The sequence below is a fragment of the Serinus canaria genome, chromosome 3, assembly GCF_022539315.1.
Source record: "Serinus canaria isolate serCan28SL12 chromosome 3, serCan2020, whole genome shotgun sequence".
NCBI lineage: Eukaryota > Metazoa > Chordata > Aves > Passeriformes > Fringillidae > Serinus > Serinus canaria.
Window position 1 is genome coordinate 8,304,178 of NC_066316.1, and position 15,469 is coordinate 8,319,646.

Genomic DNA, 15,469 nt, shown 5'->3' on the forward strand with positions numbered 1-15,469 from the left:
GATTAACAGGGCAGAGAAGAGACAGGAACACCTGAACGGCCATGCCAGAGAGCCACACAATGAATGAAGCACAACCCTGGCATCAGTCAGTGTCCATCAGGGCCTACAGGCATGGACAGAGGACAAGTACAGGTGGAATACAGACCTCCTCTGCTGCATCCTCTCCTCCTCGGGCACGCGGAAGGAGTAGCGCCGCTTGTTGTTGATGTTCCGCACCATCTGCTTCCGGCTGTTGTCTGACGTCTCAGGCACCACCAGCTCGTCCCCCTCTGAAACCAGCACAAAAATGGGCATGCAGTTCCTTAGCTATTAATGGAATCTGAGTTTCAACACTCTACCTCTGCTCTGCTAGTGCTGGACACCACTCCTTTCCCATCAAACCTGAACAAACATTCTTTGGTTGACGGGTTTCCTTGGCCACTATCTGCTACTCTGTTATGTAGCAAGAGACTTAATCCTTCTTCACACACGTGCTGCCACATCTCTGCTCTCAAAACCCCACTGATGCATTCTTTGAAATAAACATTTTGGTGGGCAGGAAGGGAATCTGAGTCTTGTATCAAAATTCCCACTGAGAATCACTAGAATAGTCTCATTCTGACGACTGTCTGGAATATGAATGCAAGATTCTCTTTCATTCATTCCCCGCTCCGAAGAGAACATTGCTTTTGAAATGTTTGAACAGTGATATGTTTTGATGCAAATGTAGGAAAAGGGAAGATTTTTTCCATCTGGCCAAGGGATCTTTAATAAAGACACGAAATGAACTTTGAATGAACATTGCAACTGTTCTGTCTTGTTTTCTATATATGAAGACTAAAGTGACACTTAATAAGCTCACTGCTCACTGACACAACAGTTTTGTATGGAACTCAAATCTCTCCTTTCCTTAAGATTAGACTTGAAAATTCTCTAGACATACTTCCAGCATATTTCTCCTCTCCACCACTGCCATTCCTTTTGTACTAATTTGCTGGCAATTGAAATAAGCACTGAGACAGTGCCAACAGCAGTACATTTTTCTAGAGTGTTTAATTCCACTGTTTTCAGAAAGTTGTTAACAAAAATTTATAGCTCTGGGTTGTTGAAACAGAGCATGTCCCCTCTCCACCTAAGAAGTTAAACAAAAGTTTAAGGAAATTCATCAGGAGCATGCTTATGAAATGGGCTCTAAAAAGTAAAAAAAAAAAAAAAAAAAGAGTCAGAAAGACTCGTAACAAAAATAGATTTTTGAAGGCAAAATTATGGCACACAGTCATAGCTGGCCCTAATAAGTTACAAATACTCTGTATTACTTTAAAATGCTTGGGAAACATTGTTAAATATAGTATTAAAGGTTAAATATAGTATTGATTTTTATCTGGCACTGCCAAAGTGACTACCGAAGATTTTCATTGTGCAGGCTTTTTTAGGCAGTGTTCTGGCAGGTGATCCCACACTTGGAGGGAGCATCCAGTCTTTGTAGTTTCTAGTTCCAGTCTTCATTCAAGTCTTCATTGAACATTCAAAAGGCAAAAAAGGTTCAGAGAAGAGACAGCATTGCAATCCCTGTGGAATCCATAAGCTTTGGCTTTTTCCCAAGTTAACAAGCACACAGACAGAGATTCCTTTATGCAATCCACAGATGCAGACAAATGCTCTTTCTAAACAAAAATGTGAATGATGAAAATTGGCTTCTCTTTACTTACCTGCCATTTTGTTTTTGAAATATATTAATCTGACTGTCTCCAGGCCTAAAAGGTTTAGTGATCCTTCTGTATTCAAGGGTCGTACCTGAAACAAGGAAAAACAGTCCTTGTAACACTCTAAAGAGCAACCATTCCAAGTCATTAAAGCCACAAAGAGGAGTTCAAAAGAATTTTAAACTCTTTTTTTTTTTGAGAATGAGTATAAAGGGTGTTGTCTACAATTCCACTTTAAGGCACAGGCTTAACACCATTCCTCCCAGCATTTAAATGAAAAGTTGTGTTAGAAGTCTACTTTATATATCAACTCAATTTTTCCATTAGATGCACAAAGCAATAAGCTGAGCTTTTACTCTGTGTTAGTACCATGTCACAATAATGCTCTGCACCTTGGTAAGAGCACACACAGACTGCTAAAACCTACTGGTATTTGTGATTTCCAACATAAAATTTAAAGATGCATTCCACACTCTGTAAATTGTATTAGAAACAGACTCTTCCTAATAAATGGCCATTTTTGAGACTCCTAAGTGTAGTAATTTTGTTTGCTGCAAGTAGCTTCCATTAAAAGGGAAGTCTTGAGCCAAATATTAATCAAAGTATTAAATCACATTCTACTGTGTTGGGAAAAAAAAATGCTCCAACTGCTTAATAAATCAAAGTTTGGACACCAGAAAGAACTTCCCCATAAAAGTCCAGATTGGTCTCTCTTCAAGATGGTTATTAGCTGAGCACTTTGATCTTTGCATGAAGTATCCTCACAGCAGTGCCAGAATATCCTGGTCTGCATCTGGCACGTGGGAAATTGATATGCAGAGACTGAATGACCAGCACAAGACCACAGGGGCCATGTCCTGCAGTTCTGTGTCACTGGAATGCCAGCAAAGGAATTGTGTTGAACCTGATACAAAGCTGAAGTCAGTCTAAACCACAAGGAAAAAAACTGAATTTTCTCTTTTCTTTCCAAACACAGCTGAGCAAACACCTTCTAAATACCAAGGAAGTGTCAGTTTTCAGAAACATCTTCCTTTTGATAAGAGATCCAGACTGACATCATCCTGTTTTTGGTGTTTCTACTGCTTAAAACAAAATGTTCTAACCCTGTCTGTCTACCATATGTTCAGGAGCAGCAGGAGATACATTTTTGAAGGCCTGTGTAATTATCTTAACATCCACCATCCTCTGGTAATAATCACAATCAGTCCCAATGAAGCTATATGTAATTAATGCCAATTAATTTCTCTCATTATTACAACAGTATCAGTAAATCTAACATAGCCATATGCTCCAGGTTGACCATTCATCTAAACCAGTGCAACCACACGAAAAACCACATTTTCTATCTTCTATTTCCAACAAAAATGCATGACTTTTTTTGCAGTACCTCTTCTTGTAATTCAATGATGTTCCCACAAGCAGTTCTAATGATGGCTTCTAAAGCAGTATTGAGCCTGGACATACTCCTTGGCCCACACTGAGATGGGAAGTTACCTTTTTGAGAGGAATAGTTTGAATCCACTCCATGGAGTTCACGTCGAAGACATCAATTGCATTTTCACTGTACACAGAGAGGTATGGTGCATTGTAACCTGGGAGGGAATGATGAGGCATTGTGTCATCTGCTTTTGGACATGACCCAGAATAGACAATTTCTTACAGTTTAACCATATTTAGTTAAGAAAACAAAAACAGTGCTCCACAATCCAACAACAAGCTTTGAAAAATGTGCTTTAAGTCAAAAATGACCAAGAAATTTATTCTAAAGGCAAACTAGCACCACCCAAAAACTTACAACCTCCATGACTTTAACTCTGCTGAAAACCTAACTACTTTCTAAATTGTAAGACATTATGGTTTACTCTGCCAAATACTGATGCATTTCTAAGGTTTTTTCCTCCTAAAACCCCCATTTTTAATAAGAGCTCACATATTGTAAATGATGTGGTAGGAAAATACTCTGCTCTACTTAATAACTACCAGTTGAATGAACTGAGCTCTGAGTCTTTGGACTATGCACTAAATGAGCATCACTTGGAACTAAGCACCATGACACAGTCATAAAAGTCATTTTTCCTTAACTTTAATTCTCTCTTCTCATTTTCTGGATTGTAAAGAGAAATCTTCTGCTACTTATCTGGCACATTTCCCCAGGATGAAATTTGTTTCACTGGGACCACTCCTAAAGGAGAATTCAGTATTTCCATGTCGGCAACAAGACTGCCACAGTCTGCCAAGACTAACAACAGCATCCAAGTTGTGTTTAAATGTAACAGCTTTTGCTATAAGATACACCTCCATTCTGAGCTGGAAATCATCATCATCAAATCACTTCATTTAGGGCAAGCAAAAAACTGTCCCAAATAACAATGGCAAATATAGATGAACTATGTGTGAAAAATACACATTTTTGAATCTATCACACAACCTTCTGGTTTGATTCATTCATTGTCTGAGTCCACTGTAATAATCGTGTAAAATTGCTTGAAATCCAGAAGTGGCAAACACCCTGTAAATGTTGCTCCCTCCATACTCAGAAGGGCCTTCACTCAAACAAGGTGAAATATTCCTCCCCTTAACAGTGTGACTGGACTGCTTACCACAGAGGTAAGAAGGCAGACTACTCTAAAAATCAACACAGAACTGGGCTTCTTCACTACTCTAAGTGCAGATTTGGTTAATCTTTATCTGCATTCAGAAAGACTTTAAAAAGGAGATAGACATTCAGGTTTGGTTTTTTCCCTTGAAACTGTCACAGAGATAAAGCTCCAGCTTTGAAATAAGGTGCAATAAATGTTTAACAGACCTTGGTGGAAATGAAAATCTTGAAAAATTACAGTATTTTTCCTTAAGGTTATGAAATATATTTTTTATATTTCCTCCTATGCATTGTATTTTGGAAGAGGAGAGAGAGACAGGAGGGAAACTTAGTGACTTTTTGAAAAAGGCAAGAGGAGATGAAAAAGAAGGTTGTTGACAAAACCTACTGAGGAAGAAAGAATGAACAAATAAAGAAAGAAAAGACAAAACAGACTAGTAAGTAGAAACAAATACCATTAGAGAAAAGCAAGTCAAACTACCAGATCCTAATGACTCTCAGCATGGAGAAAGCTGGAACCAAAGTACAATCACATTCCAAGACTTTAAATAACAACAGTCCAGCATTGGTGGTAGCAAATACAAAAAGCTCCTGTTAGCCTCTGCTGAACCTGAAGCTTTTGGCTGTTTTAGAGTTAGAAATCCTGACTCATGATTCCTCTTTGTGTTCCAGCAAGTAAAGGTCAGTGCCAGAGTTGTTGAAACTAGCATAAATGAGGATTAAACCCTCTTCTCAGAGTCTCTGTGGTCAAGATGACCCCAAGATGTGTCAGAGAGTCTCTTCTCCCAGCTCAGCAGCCAAAGGAGGAGTCAGGATTCTTCTGTTCTGGTTCTCCAGGTTGTTTATTTGCTGTAATCTATAACATTCTTTCTCTGACCCACCAAGGTCTGTCTGGCAGGTCAGGTTACGGCACACTGGCCACCTCAGAGGTGGTGTTATCTTTTTGTACTAAAAACCATGTGTACAGTATTTACAATAACTTTCCAATACCTATCATCTAAGTTAGTGTGTTTCTACTCTAAACCAATCCAAAAGTGCCACCATCACCCAGATGATGGAGGCTAAGAAGAAGAAAGAAGAAGGACAAGGCATGTCCAAATCCCTCCAAAAAACCATTCTAAAACCTCAAAATTCTACTTTTCTATCTTGTAACAAACTAACGATCATTCTACTTAAACTTTCGTGGCTTGCGAATCCTCATATAAGGCTGGTAATTGTTTTTTCCAAGGGCTTTGGAAATAGCCCTTGTTTTTTCCAATTGTTTTTTCCAAAATTGAAGGCACAGGTGTTTTTGACTCCGTGCCAAGGTCCCTGAGCCCCCTGCCAGGGTCTCGAGTCCTCTGGGGCAGCCAGAGGAATTTCCTGCGTTCCGACACCCTCTGACTAGATTAAAAATGGTGACAGGGGCTGAGAGCATCCATTAACCTGTCAGGTAATTAGCCCAGAACTCCACCTCCCGTGGATATCAACACGAGCAGAGACACTTCAGACACACACACACAGAGCACAACTCACAGCAAGAAGATGGAGTTGCGGGCCACATCAACTCTTGCTGCCTGGATCTTCGGCCCTGGCAGTCGACGTAAACCCCGACGCTGCTAAAACACAGCAGGTATTCTTTAGTTGAGATCTCGACTGCACAGATGGCATCAGTTGGCTGCTGTGAGATAAATGAGAGCGTGTGGTCGTCCGGATGGAGCAGGCTGTACGGGCTGCCCTCCCCATGGAGGGGGTATTTTAGGAAACCTGACTGGTAGCCTACACAGAGACGGTCGCTGAAGATGGACATCCACTGGACGTTCCCCTGCACCTGGATCTCCTTGATCTTTTTGTGGCGCGTCTTGCTCTGATTGAGTTCGTAACAGAGCACCTGCCTTTTCATGGCTACACACAGGCAGGTGAGGGCCCCGTGGCGCACGTGCCCAGAAACGATGGCCTGGCAGCCTTTGGTCTCTGCCAGCTTATAGAAGTCAGTCTCCCTTCCATCCAGGGCGGCCATGGGGAAGAGCCGCACGTGGCGGTTCCGTCCTGAGATTACGGCGATGAGCTGCTCGCTCGGGATGAGCTCGATCTGATGGACCTTCTTATTGTCACCAACACGGATAATCTCTGAAAGAAAAATCAAAACAAGCCCCCTGTCACAGACATGTTTTATGAAAAATCCTTTCTTTAGGAACTTTTCTCCTGAGAAGCTGAGAGGCCTCAGAAATGAAATGTAAACAATTCTTATCTGCTGCTGTGGAATGCAACAGGTGCATCTTTGATTAGTCTCATGGGGTTGTTTTTAATTAATGGCCAATCACAGTCCAGCTGTCTTGGGCTCTTTGGTCAGTCACAAGATTTTATTGTCATTCCTTTTCTTTCTTTTCTAGCCTTCTGATGTCTCCTTTCTACTTTCTTTTAGTATAGTCTTAATATATAATTTTCTTTTAATACAATATATGTATCATAAAATAATAAATCAGCCTTCTGAAACATGGAGTTGAGATTCTCATCTCTTCCCTCTGTGAAGACCACTACAGCCCCCACAGTTCACCATTACTTACTTGAATTACTACAAATTCAAGTAAGTAACGGTGAACTGTGAACTGATTATAATGTGTATTTATAAAGATGAACTAGGAAAGAAACCCAAGTGTGGATGCCATGGGACAGAGAGAGAGAAACGGCAAGCGTTTCTCACAGCGGCTCGTGAGAATTTTTAGGGAGTTGAAAGGATGTGATAACTTGCTAAGTACAAGCAATCTGCAGGTGGTGATTTTCTACTTTGGCTTTCTGCTCTTTTCAAGGACAGTGTATGAGGAAGGTGTTTTTGTTAGTTAGCCAATCAAGCAGAATCTGTCCTATCACTCTGTAAAACCGCGCGTTTCTCTTGAATAAAGCCTTGTCTGCTTCTCCTACAATCCTGTCTCCCATCTGCTCCTGTGTCATCCTTGGGGCAAGAGTGACACCCAAGAAATCCCCTTTATTGCTTCCCTGCAGTATTTAAAAGTACAGAATCAAAACTAGTATTTTAATAACACCAGATGTGGCAATTCTGGATAAACCTTTGGCTTTTCCTCATCAGAAATGGGAGGAGCAAATCTGATGCAGTAACAACTGTATTATTTCAGTATTCATTTCAAAACCAGTTTATAGCAAAAAACTACTGAATCAAGGGAAAGCCTCAGAGCTGAAACATCCAATCAAACATGTCATTTGTTGAATTAACTCGGGCAATCTGTTAGCACATCTTGCAGTACTGCACAGAAGTTTCCATTTTCAGCACCAAGCAGGAGGTTACACAAAGGATTAAGCCATGATTCTAGCTGAGGTGCAGAGCAGGAAATTCAAATGAGGGAGGTTCCTGCTGAATATACAAAGGAAATGTTTCACTGGGAGAGTAATTTGCAACAGGCAGAGCAGAGAGATCAAGGAACCTGTATCCTTAGGGATTTTCAACACTCAACTGGATAAAGCCCTGAGCAACCTGGTCTGAAATCAGTATTGAGACACTTTGTGGAAAAATGGGGAAAAAAACTTCAGCTGCATTTCAAAACTTTGTTATTGGAAAGGATACCCAAACCAGAGAGCATACAGAACACCTGTTGGTCTCTCATGGAGCTGTCCAGCTGATAATGCAGTAAATAATGAAAAATGAAACCAAAAGATACTGAATAAGAAAAAGATGATTTAGTATTAGGGAAATTATTACCAGTTCCTAGTTTCTTACCATCTTTGGTGACATGCACAACAAACAACCCTTCTTCATTCCCCAGAGCTATTCTTTCATGGTCTATGATATTAAGGAAAAAAAATGTTATTTTTCTTTGGAAGTACTTTATGAATCACACAAACAATAGTTATAATTCTCATTAACAGAGACAGTTTTTATAATATATTGAAATAATTGTACATAAAGCCAAACCTAATATATTAATGTATTTTAAAAAATTGGCAACCTCCCAGTCTTTCAAATTTCTGAAAAAAGAAGTCTTTTCCCATTTCTCCTGTTCAAGTAACAGCTAGAAACAAAATTTTTAACAAACTGTTCAGAGAACAGTTAAGTCTAGCACCAGCTTTGAAGTAACTATATTATTATATTGAAATAATTTACATAATCAGAGTTTAATATATTTTATGCAGTAGTATTTGAAATGACTAAATTAAATCTCTGATCTTACATTTTCTCTCTGGTCCCACCAGCAGATTTTAAAGTGAGTGATTTACATCTACTCTATAGTGCTTATTTTGCTCAGTTAGGGAATTATGTTTACAGAGTAACAAAAGAGGAAAGTCCAATTCTCAGTCAAAATTATTCATAATTATGAATAAGGGTGAATAGAGGGAATACCCTTAAAAGATCTGACAAAAGTGCTGGGTACTAACTTGCACTTTTCTCTTAGGCCCACACACATTTCCATATGGGATAAAACCACGACCTATTACTTTCTATTCAGTAGATAACCATCTAACACTTTCTTTCCCCTAAAAAAAAATAATGCTTTTAGCACACCCATTTTTCTTAGAGCTTTCTTCTTAATAACTTCATACCTATGATTGCTGCTGACTGTGTTGTTTTGATGAGGGGCAAGGTGCTGTCATAGGCTTCTTTGGGGACATAGACTGAGCGGTCTTTGAGTTTGTTCTTCTTCAAGATCCTATGCAACTCGTTCAGCACACCCACCCACTTGCTTTTTTCATTCTCACCATCTGCTAGAATCAGGATTGAACACTTGTTACTGGATGCAGAGAGCTGGGAGGCTGTAACCTGCAAAAAAAAAAAATCAAAACATTAAGTCAGAAGTGATAAATGGTTTCCTCATGATTGTTTTTACAAGGGAATCAGATACCTGTAAATGCCCTTTTAATTACTTGTCTGAACTGAGGAAGTAAAAATTTCTCTTCAGTTAATAGAAAACACTCTTATCTTAATCAAGAACCCACAGCAGAAAGCCAAATGTGAATATTTTAAAGTACAGAGAAAATGTTGGCTTTATTTTAAATGCATTTGTATTTATTTTATAATTCATCAGGTCTGCTCTAAATAAGGCAGTCAATTGTTTCTCACAGCAATTTTACAACAAAAAGTATTTTTATAGAGTTTTCTGTATTTTTAAGAGCTATAGATTTCATTAATAATTTTTAATGCAATAGGAATGGCTTTTATTGAAAGAATGCTCTGTGATTCTTTTCATGCATTTGATACAGCATTTAAGATAAAACTGAAAGCCCCTTTTGTAGGTTTTATCTCCTCTCAGCACAGTGAGTGATGATCAGTCTAAAAACTGGAAAAACAATGACTGAAATACAAAGGCACAGTAAAGAAATGATAGTGGAACTGGTAAGACATCAAGGAGATTTCACTGAGGTCAAAGCTTTAACAGAATAGCTAACAAAAATAAGAATATTAGAATAAGCCAGTGATGGCAAAATCCTGATAACCATAAATTTTGATGAGCATTTTGCACTACATTTCTATACTGAGTATCTGATGAATGGGAGTTTTCAGATATCCAATGAATATGTAAAGTAAAAAAGTATAAAAAATAAAGACTTCAGCAATAACCCAGTGAGTTAAATTGAGAAGCAGAGAGCAACTAGAGGAAATGAAAATGTACAAGGTCATGATGAACAGAAGAAATTCAAATGACTAAGAAGAAATGGAGGAAAATATGTCTTATTGTGAAGATGAAAAAATACAACCCACACGGAGATGAATGCTTGTCTAGATGTACCAGTGCTATTTTTACCACAGAAATTACATATGTACAGATCCCTATGCATTGCTGCTGCTGCCCTGGATTCCACAGGGGCAGAACTTGCCAAGGAAACAAAATACTGGCAAGCTGTCACAGCACACACCACCCTGTGAAACCCAGGATGTAATACTCACCCTGAAGATACAGGGGATATCTTTCCGATTTGCATGGATGACATCTGAGGCCAAGACAGAACTCACTGAGAATTCTTCATCCCTTATGGAGACCACAGACATAATTGGAAAAGAGTTAATGAGTAAAATCTGTATGTTTGGATTTTATTTTTTTCAATAGCCTTGTTTAGTGAAGGAAACAAGACAGCACTGAAATCTGATTTTTAAAATTATCCTTTCATCTGTATCTGAAGATAAAACTCACAAATGCAATGTTGCATAATTAATTCTTGGTAAATGCTGATGGAGATAAATTGATTCAGATATTCTGTAGCTGTTTTTAATCTGTGTAAATTGAAACCTTTAAAGAAAAAAGTCCAACTTAAAAAGTAAGTGGAACAAAGAACAACTTCTCCAAATGTCATAAAAATCCAAACTCACCTAGAAGCTCTAACCTTCAGCAGTTTGGGGCTCACTGGATGAACTAACTTAGATCAGAGATGAGCTTTACTTAGTTGCTATGTTAGATATTCTCAGCCTTCAGTAAGGTTGGTAGTATTTCAGTAATACTGAAGATAGTGGGAACAAACTATTCAGCCCTTCTCAAGCAAAAATTGTGATCCATTTACCCTATAACAAAGTTTTATGTCTTTCAAAACTATATCCAACTCCAAAAAGATGTTATTTTTAATTCTTTATTCATTCCAGATCTTCTGCACAGCTGAAGAGATGCTCTTTGCACATGATGCAGTAATGGAAGTTTAAACATCCACACAGGAACAAACAAGGGTAGTTCAGGCTAACTCCAAATAAGTGCTAACTACTGTTTTATATTTTTATCCCTTTCAACATGGATTAAAGGGTTTCATAAAAGCTCTGCCGCTTGCTTACTGATTTGACAAAAAGGAAAAGCAGAACAAAACCTCCCAGTGCCTCTGCCAAGCTCCCACCAGCACCAAACAGCTTACCTCATGTCTATGACCTGACTCACTACCACGCTGGGCTGAGATGCTTTTCCTTCTGCTACATCATACAGGAAGAGTTTAAAATCACAGATCACTGCCAGTGCTCTCTGCCAGCCTTTCTTTACTCCAGCTGGCTTCGGGACCTTTAGAAAAATAAATTCTGATCAGCTCTCTGTAAGTTTAGATGCAATCAAAAAATCAAGGAGCACAAAAATCAGTATGCTCATCTGGGCTGGAAAGGTTTAATTCAGTGATGATGTTAAGCAACATATGCAAGAGCCCAGGAGCAGTAAGACCAACAAACACAGACAGACAATATATTACTTAATAAATTAATAGCATCACAGATTCTTTCTTCTCAATTCACAAATTCATTCAGAGCTGTATTAAGAAATATGGAGGAAAAAAACCTCATCTCTAGTTGGCCACAGAATTATGGCCAAAACTAAGCTGAGTAAATATTTTAATATTTCTGTGCAAATATCCACATCAGTAACCACAGACAGTACTAGCAGAAAGACTTAAAAAACTCACAGAGCCTGGAAGATGATCTGATCTCCAGAGATAGAACTACTCAAGACCAACCCAAACCACACTGACCAACAGAGATGGAGAGAGGATCACTGCTGACACTGCTAAGAGTTGCTTTGTGAAAATTTAGGTCTTAGTTTCCAAACTGCTCCTCTAAAATGCAATTGAATCTATCCCCCCAATATTCAAAGTAATAGCAGCTCTGGAAAACAATGAATTTAATGTAAGTGCCCCAAATGCAGCTGCTCCCTACTTACCCGGACATGTCCTTCATAAGCTGTTCCTATGCCTTTCTGTGGATCTATTCCCAAAGGTCCCTTAGTCTGCTCAGGAGGGATTGGACATACTGCAGGAGCCTTGTCTGCACAGGTCACGTGGCAAGAGAATCCACACACTTGTGAGGAGGAGAAGAAACAAAAAGACTGGATGGTTATTTCTTGTGCAATGCAAAAGTTGAGATAATGATGATGAGATTTACAAAGAAATCCCACTTTCCTTTTTTGACCAGCATCTGAATAATCTCACTGAACTTTGCTACAGACAGAAATATAAGTCTGCACACAGCAGAAGTTCATGTTTTTATCTGCTCTAAATCCCAAATTTCTCTTTTTCTAATAGTTTATGGATGCACCTGCTTTCACCCAGATAAGAAAGAGCCTAACATAATCTCGATTATGTCCTCTAGGCTCAACTCTACTAGTAAACAAAAAACTGGAACATCCTTTAAATAACAAGCATCATTCTGTGTGCATACAAACAAGAATAATTGCCATTCAGTACCAATTCTGCTTTTTTTCTGGAATAAGTCAGAATAGATGTTTTAAATTTTGCCCTGCAACATAAAGCAAAGCTGGTGTCAGTATAGCTGACCACTCAGGGGGCCACCTCTGGTGCCACCTGTGGCCCTTATTGCTATTTGGAGTACACTGAACTAAGCACTTCTACCCCCAACTGCAATAAGAGTGTCCCCGGATAACTGGGCAATCTCTTATGTATGTTCATAGCGTTTGGCTTCTACTGTTAAAAACTGAAGCATGAGAACATACTGCTATTCAAAATACAAGCAGAAGACTCCTGCATCACCACACTACATTTCTTGTGCCATTTGCATCTGTAAGAACTCCAGTTCACACTTGTTTGTGCTCTCCCAAGTGCTTACCTTCACAAGTACAGCCCTGTCGTATCAGACCAACCATCAGGGATGTGCACTGATTGCATTTTGTTGGTGTATTAAACGATTTCACTACAAACTGGTGAGCTTTAGGCTGTGGAATGAGCAGACAAGGATGTTACCACCTGTAAAACTTCTCAAGTACAGTTATTTCTTTCACAGACAAGGGTGTATAGGTGCACTTCATCAGGCAGCTTCTTTGTGCTTGCTGAAATGAGATCTGAGCCAAAAAACTTCCTTACCACTGTGCCCACTGTTGATAATTTAAACCACCCTCTGTTAACAAAGCCATGGAAACTGGACCCTGTCTCAGAACATGATTTTGCCTCCACTGCAGATAGGAAAGCTGCCCAAGTGATTCTGTTACACTTTAGAAGTTGAAGGTGAATCATCATGTGCTTGGAGGGCACCTGACTGTCACCAGGTCAACCCATGACAGTATTTTCTAAGCTGCAAGCTCAGTGCTCCTCTCTCAGGGGTGCTGCCTTAGGTAAAAGAAAAACAGCAGACTTCTTCAAAATTTTATGCCAGAAAGCCCTGACAGAGCCCCCCTTCATGGTGTTTAGCAGGGGCAATCCAGAACACCCAATCTAAAAGCAAGAGCTGCAGTTGATAGATGAAGTTGATTTTGAAAGACTTTCTCTTTTTTTATTATTTCGTAGGAACACAGAGTACATGAGTAAGTGGTTTCATTCTCTCCCTCTCCTCAAGGGTGGCCATGCTGATGCTGCTATATAAAGGCTAAGGGCTCACACAATGTGGCAGGATGACTCACAGATGGCCTTATATAAAATCCAGGAAGCTGCTTTGCTTTTGTATAAAAACTCCCAGCAAATAACTGGGAGTTAAAAATAAAGAAAGGCCAGAGCATAGGGTCAGTGCAAAGACTGTCCCCAAAAAATCTGATCATTTACATGATCTCAAACAGGACAATTTTGCAGACTACTTTGGAGAGTGGGTATGTTAAAATTTTACTCACTTTCCTGTTTTTCAGAGCATAAGATAGCACAGCTAAGGGCTCAAACTTATCCATATTTAATGACAGCTTTACTGTTACAATGGCAGCATTCTGTCTACAGAATGTTCTGAGACTTGCAGGGAAACAACACCCAGCTTTCAACACTGATGCAATCAAAAAGTAAGAAGGTTGTTCAGGGGACATAATAAATTATAAAGCAAGTCATTACTTATTGAGGAAAATGTTTGCAAAAATTAAATTATCTAGACAGTAAAGTCCATTTCACATGATTCCAAGTGCACTTCAAGTATTTTTTTAATTGAGCTACTAAGATGCTGCCAACAGAGCACTGTCTGCTCAAAATTTCTAGCTTTCTTTTACCCAAATGAATCTTCTGCTACTTTGCAATTTATCAAAGCAGAGAAACAGATCTACTAGAAAGGCTTGCTTACTTCATTATTAGTTGCACTAAAAAACCGTTATTTTTAAATATACAGAAGATTCCTAAACCATTGAGTCATTTTCAAAACTTTCACAAGAATTTTTTTTTCCTTTAAAGCTTGTATTTAGTCTTCATTTGCTTGAATAGACATAATCCACTGGGAAACTGGCTTATTCAGCAACAGCAAAATGATTTCAACAACTGATGGAAAATCAGTATTTATGCATGTAAAAGCCAAAAGACAGGAAAACTGGAAATCTCTTCCTGTAGTGCTCACTCTACACTGCTTTAAAACAGACAAATCTGTGTTTCATTTTTAGGGAAACTCTTTGCCTTTTCTCAAGAATAAACATCTAATTAGCATGTCACAGACATGTTTTATGTAAAATCCTTTACTTAGGATTTTTCTTCCTGAGAAGCTGAGAGGCCTCAGGAACAAAATGTAAGCAATGATTATCTGCTGCTGTGGAATGCAACAGGTGGATCTGGGATTGGTCTCATCTGGTTGTTTCTAATTAATGGCCAATCACAGTTCACCTGTCCAGACTGTCTCAGTCAGAGACAAACCTTTGTTAGTGATTCCTTTTCTATTCTTAGCCAGCCTTCTGATGAAATCCTTTATTCTATTCTTTTAGTACAGTTTTACTATAATATATATCATACAATAATAAATCAGCCTTCTGAAACATGGAGTCAAGATTCTCATCTCTTCCCTCATCCTGGGCCCCCTGCAATCACTGTCACACAGACATGCTAATCTGAGACTTTCCTGTATGCAAAGAGTAGAGAGGCATGTTGGCCAGACACATGTCAGAAAACACTCTCTTCCAAGGATGGCACTTTCCTTTCTTCACATTCTAGCTCATTTACCTCTTTCTGGTGTCCAAACTACTATTTCTCCTACTATCAAATGCCTGTGGAATTCCTAGTGCAGATTGTCACACCCCATCATGCAAGAACCAAGGGGTTTAAATTTTAGAGAGCAACCAGCTTGCACAAAACCACCCCACATATTCATCTCCCAGATGCCCCTCCAGGCAGGTCTGTAGGATCAGTGTGTAACCAGCTCTCCTGAAGCTGTAGCCCAGGAGTGCCAGCTGCCCTTGCTGCACAGGCAGTGGCAATGCTTGCCAGGGTACCTTTGGTGCAGAGAGTCCCGAGCCAACGTACGCTGTCCTCATGGTGGGCGTGTGAATTGAACGGGGAGGATGATCTGTAACCTGCACAGAGCACCCAGAGCATCAATCAGACATCAAGAACACACTAC

General features: G+C 39.3%; 1 protein-coding gene across 3 annotated transcripts in view; it reads right to left on the reverse strand.

The window, feature by feature from the left end:
• CDC42BPA (CDC42 binding protein kinase alpha) overlaps positions 1-15,469 on the reverse strand; it is a 180,328-nt gene that overhangs the window by 16,739 nt on the left and 148,120 nt on the right. For all 3 annotated transcript variants that reach the window (XM_050971951.1, XM_050971952.1, XM_009096149.4), the window contains 11 exons: positions 15,342-15,422; positions 12,791-12,896; positions 11,889-12,025; positions 11,104-11,243; positions 10,157-10,238; positions 8,815-9,031; positions 7,994-8,056; positions 5,797-6,390; positions 3,177-3,274; positions 1,689-1,773; positions 146-269 (listed from right to left, as the gene is read on the reverse strand). In XM_050971951.1, the coding sequence (XP_050827908.1) occupies positions 146-269; positions 1,689-1,773; positions 3,177-3,274; positions 5,797-6,390; positions 7,994-8,056; positions 8,815-9,031; positions 10,157-10,238; positions 11,104-11,243; positions 11,889-12,025; positions 12,791-12,896; positions 15,342-15,422 (1,727 nt within the window). The remainder of the gene's footprint in view (positions 1-145; positions 270-1,688; positions 1,774-3,176; positions 3,275-5,796; positions 6,391-7,993; positions 8,057-8,814; positions 9,032-10,156; positions 10,239-11,103; positions 11,244-11,888; positions 12,026-12,790; positions 12,897-15,341; positions 15,423-15,469) is intronic.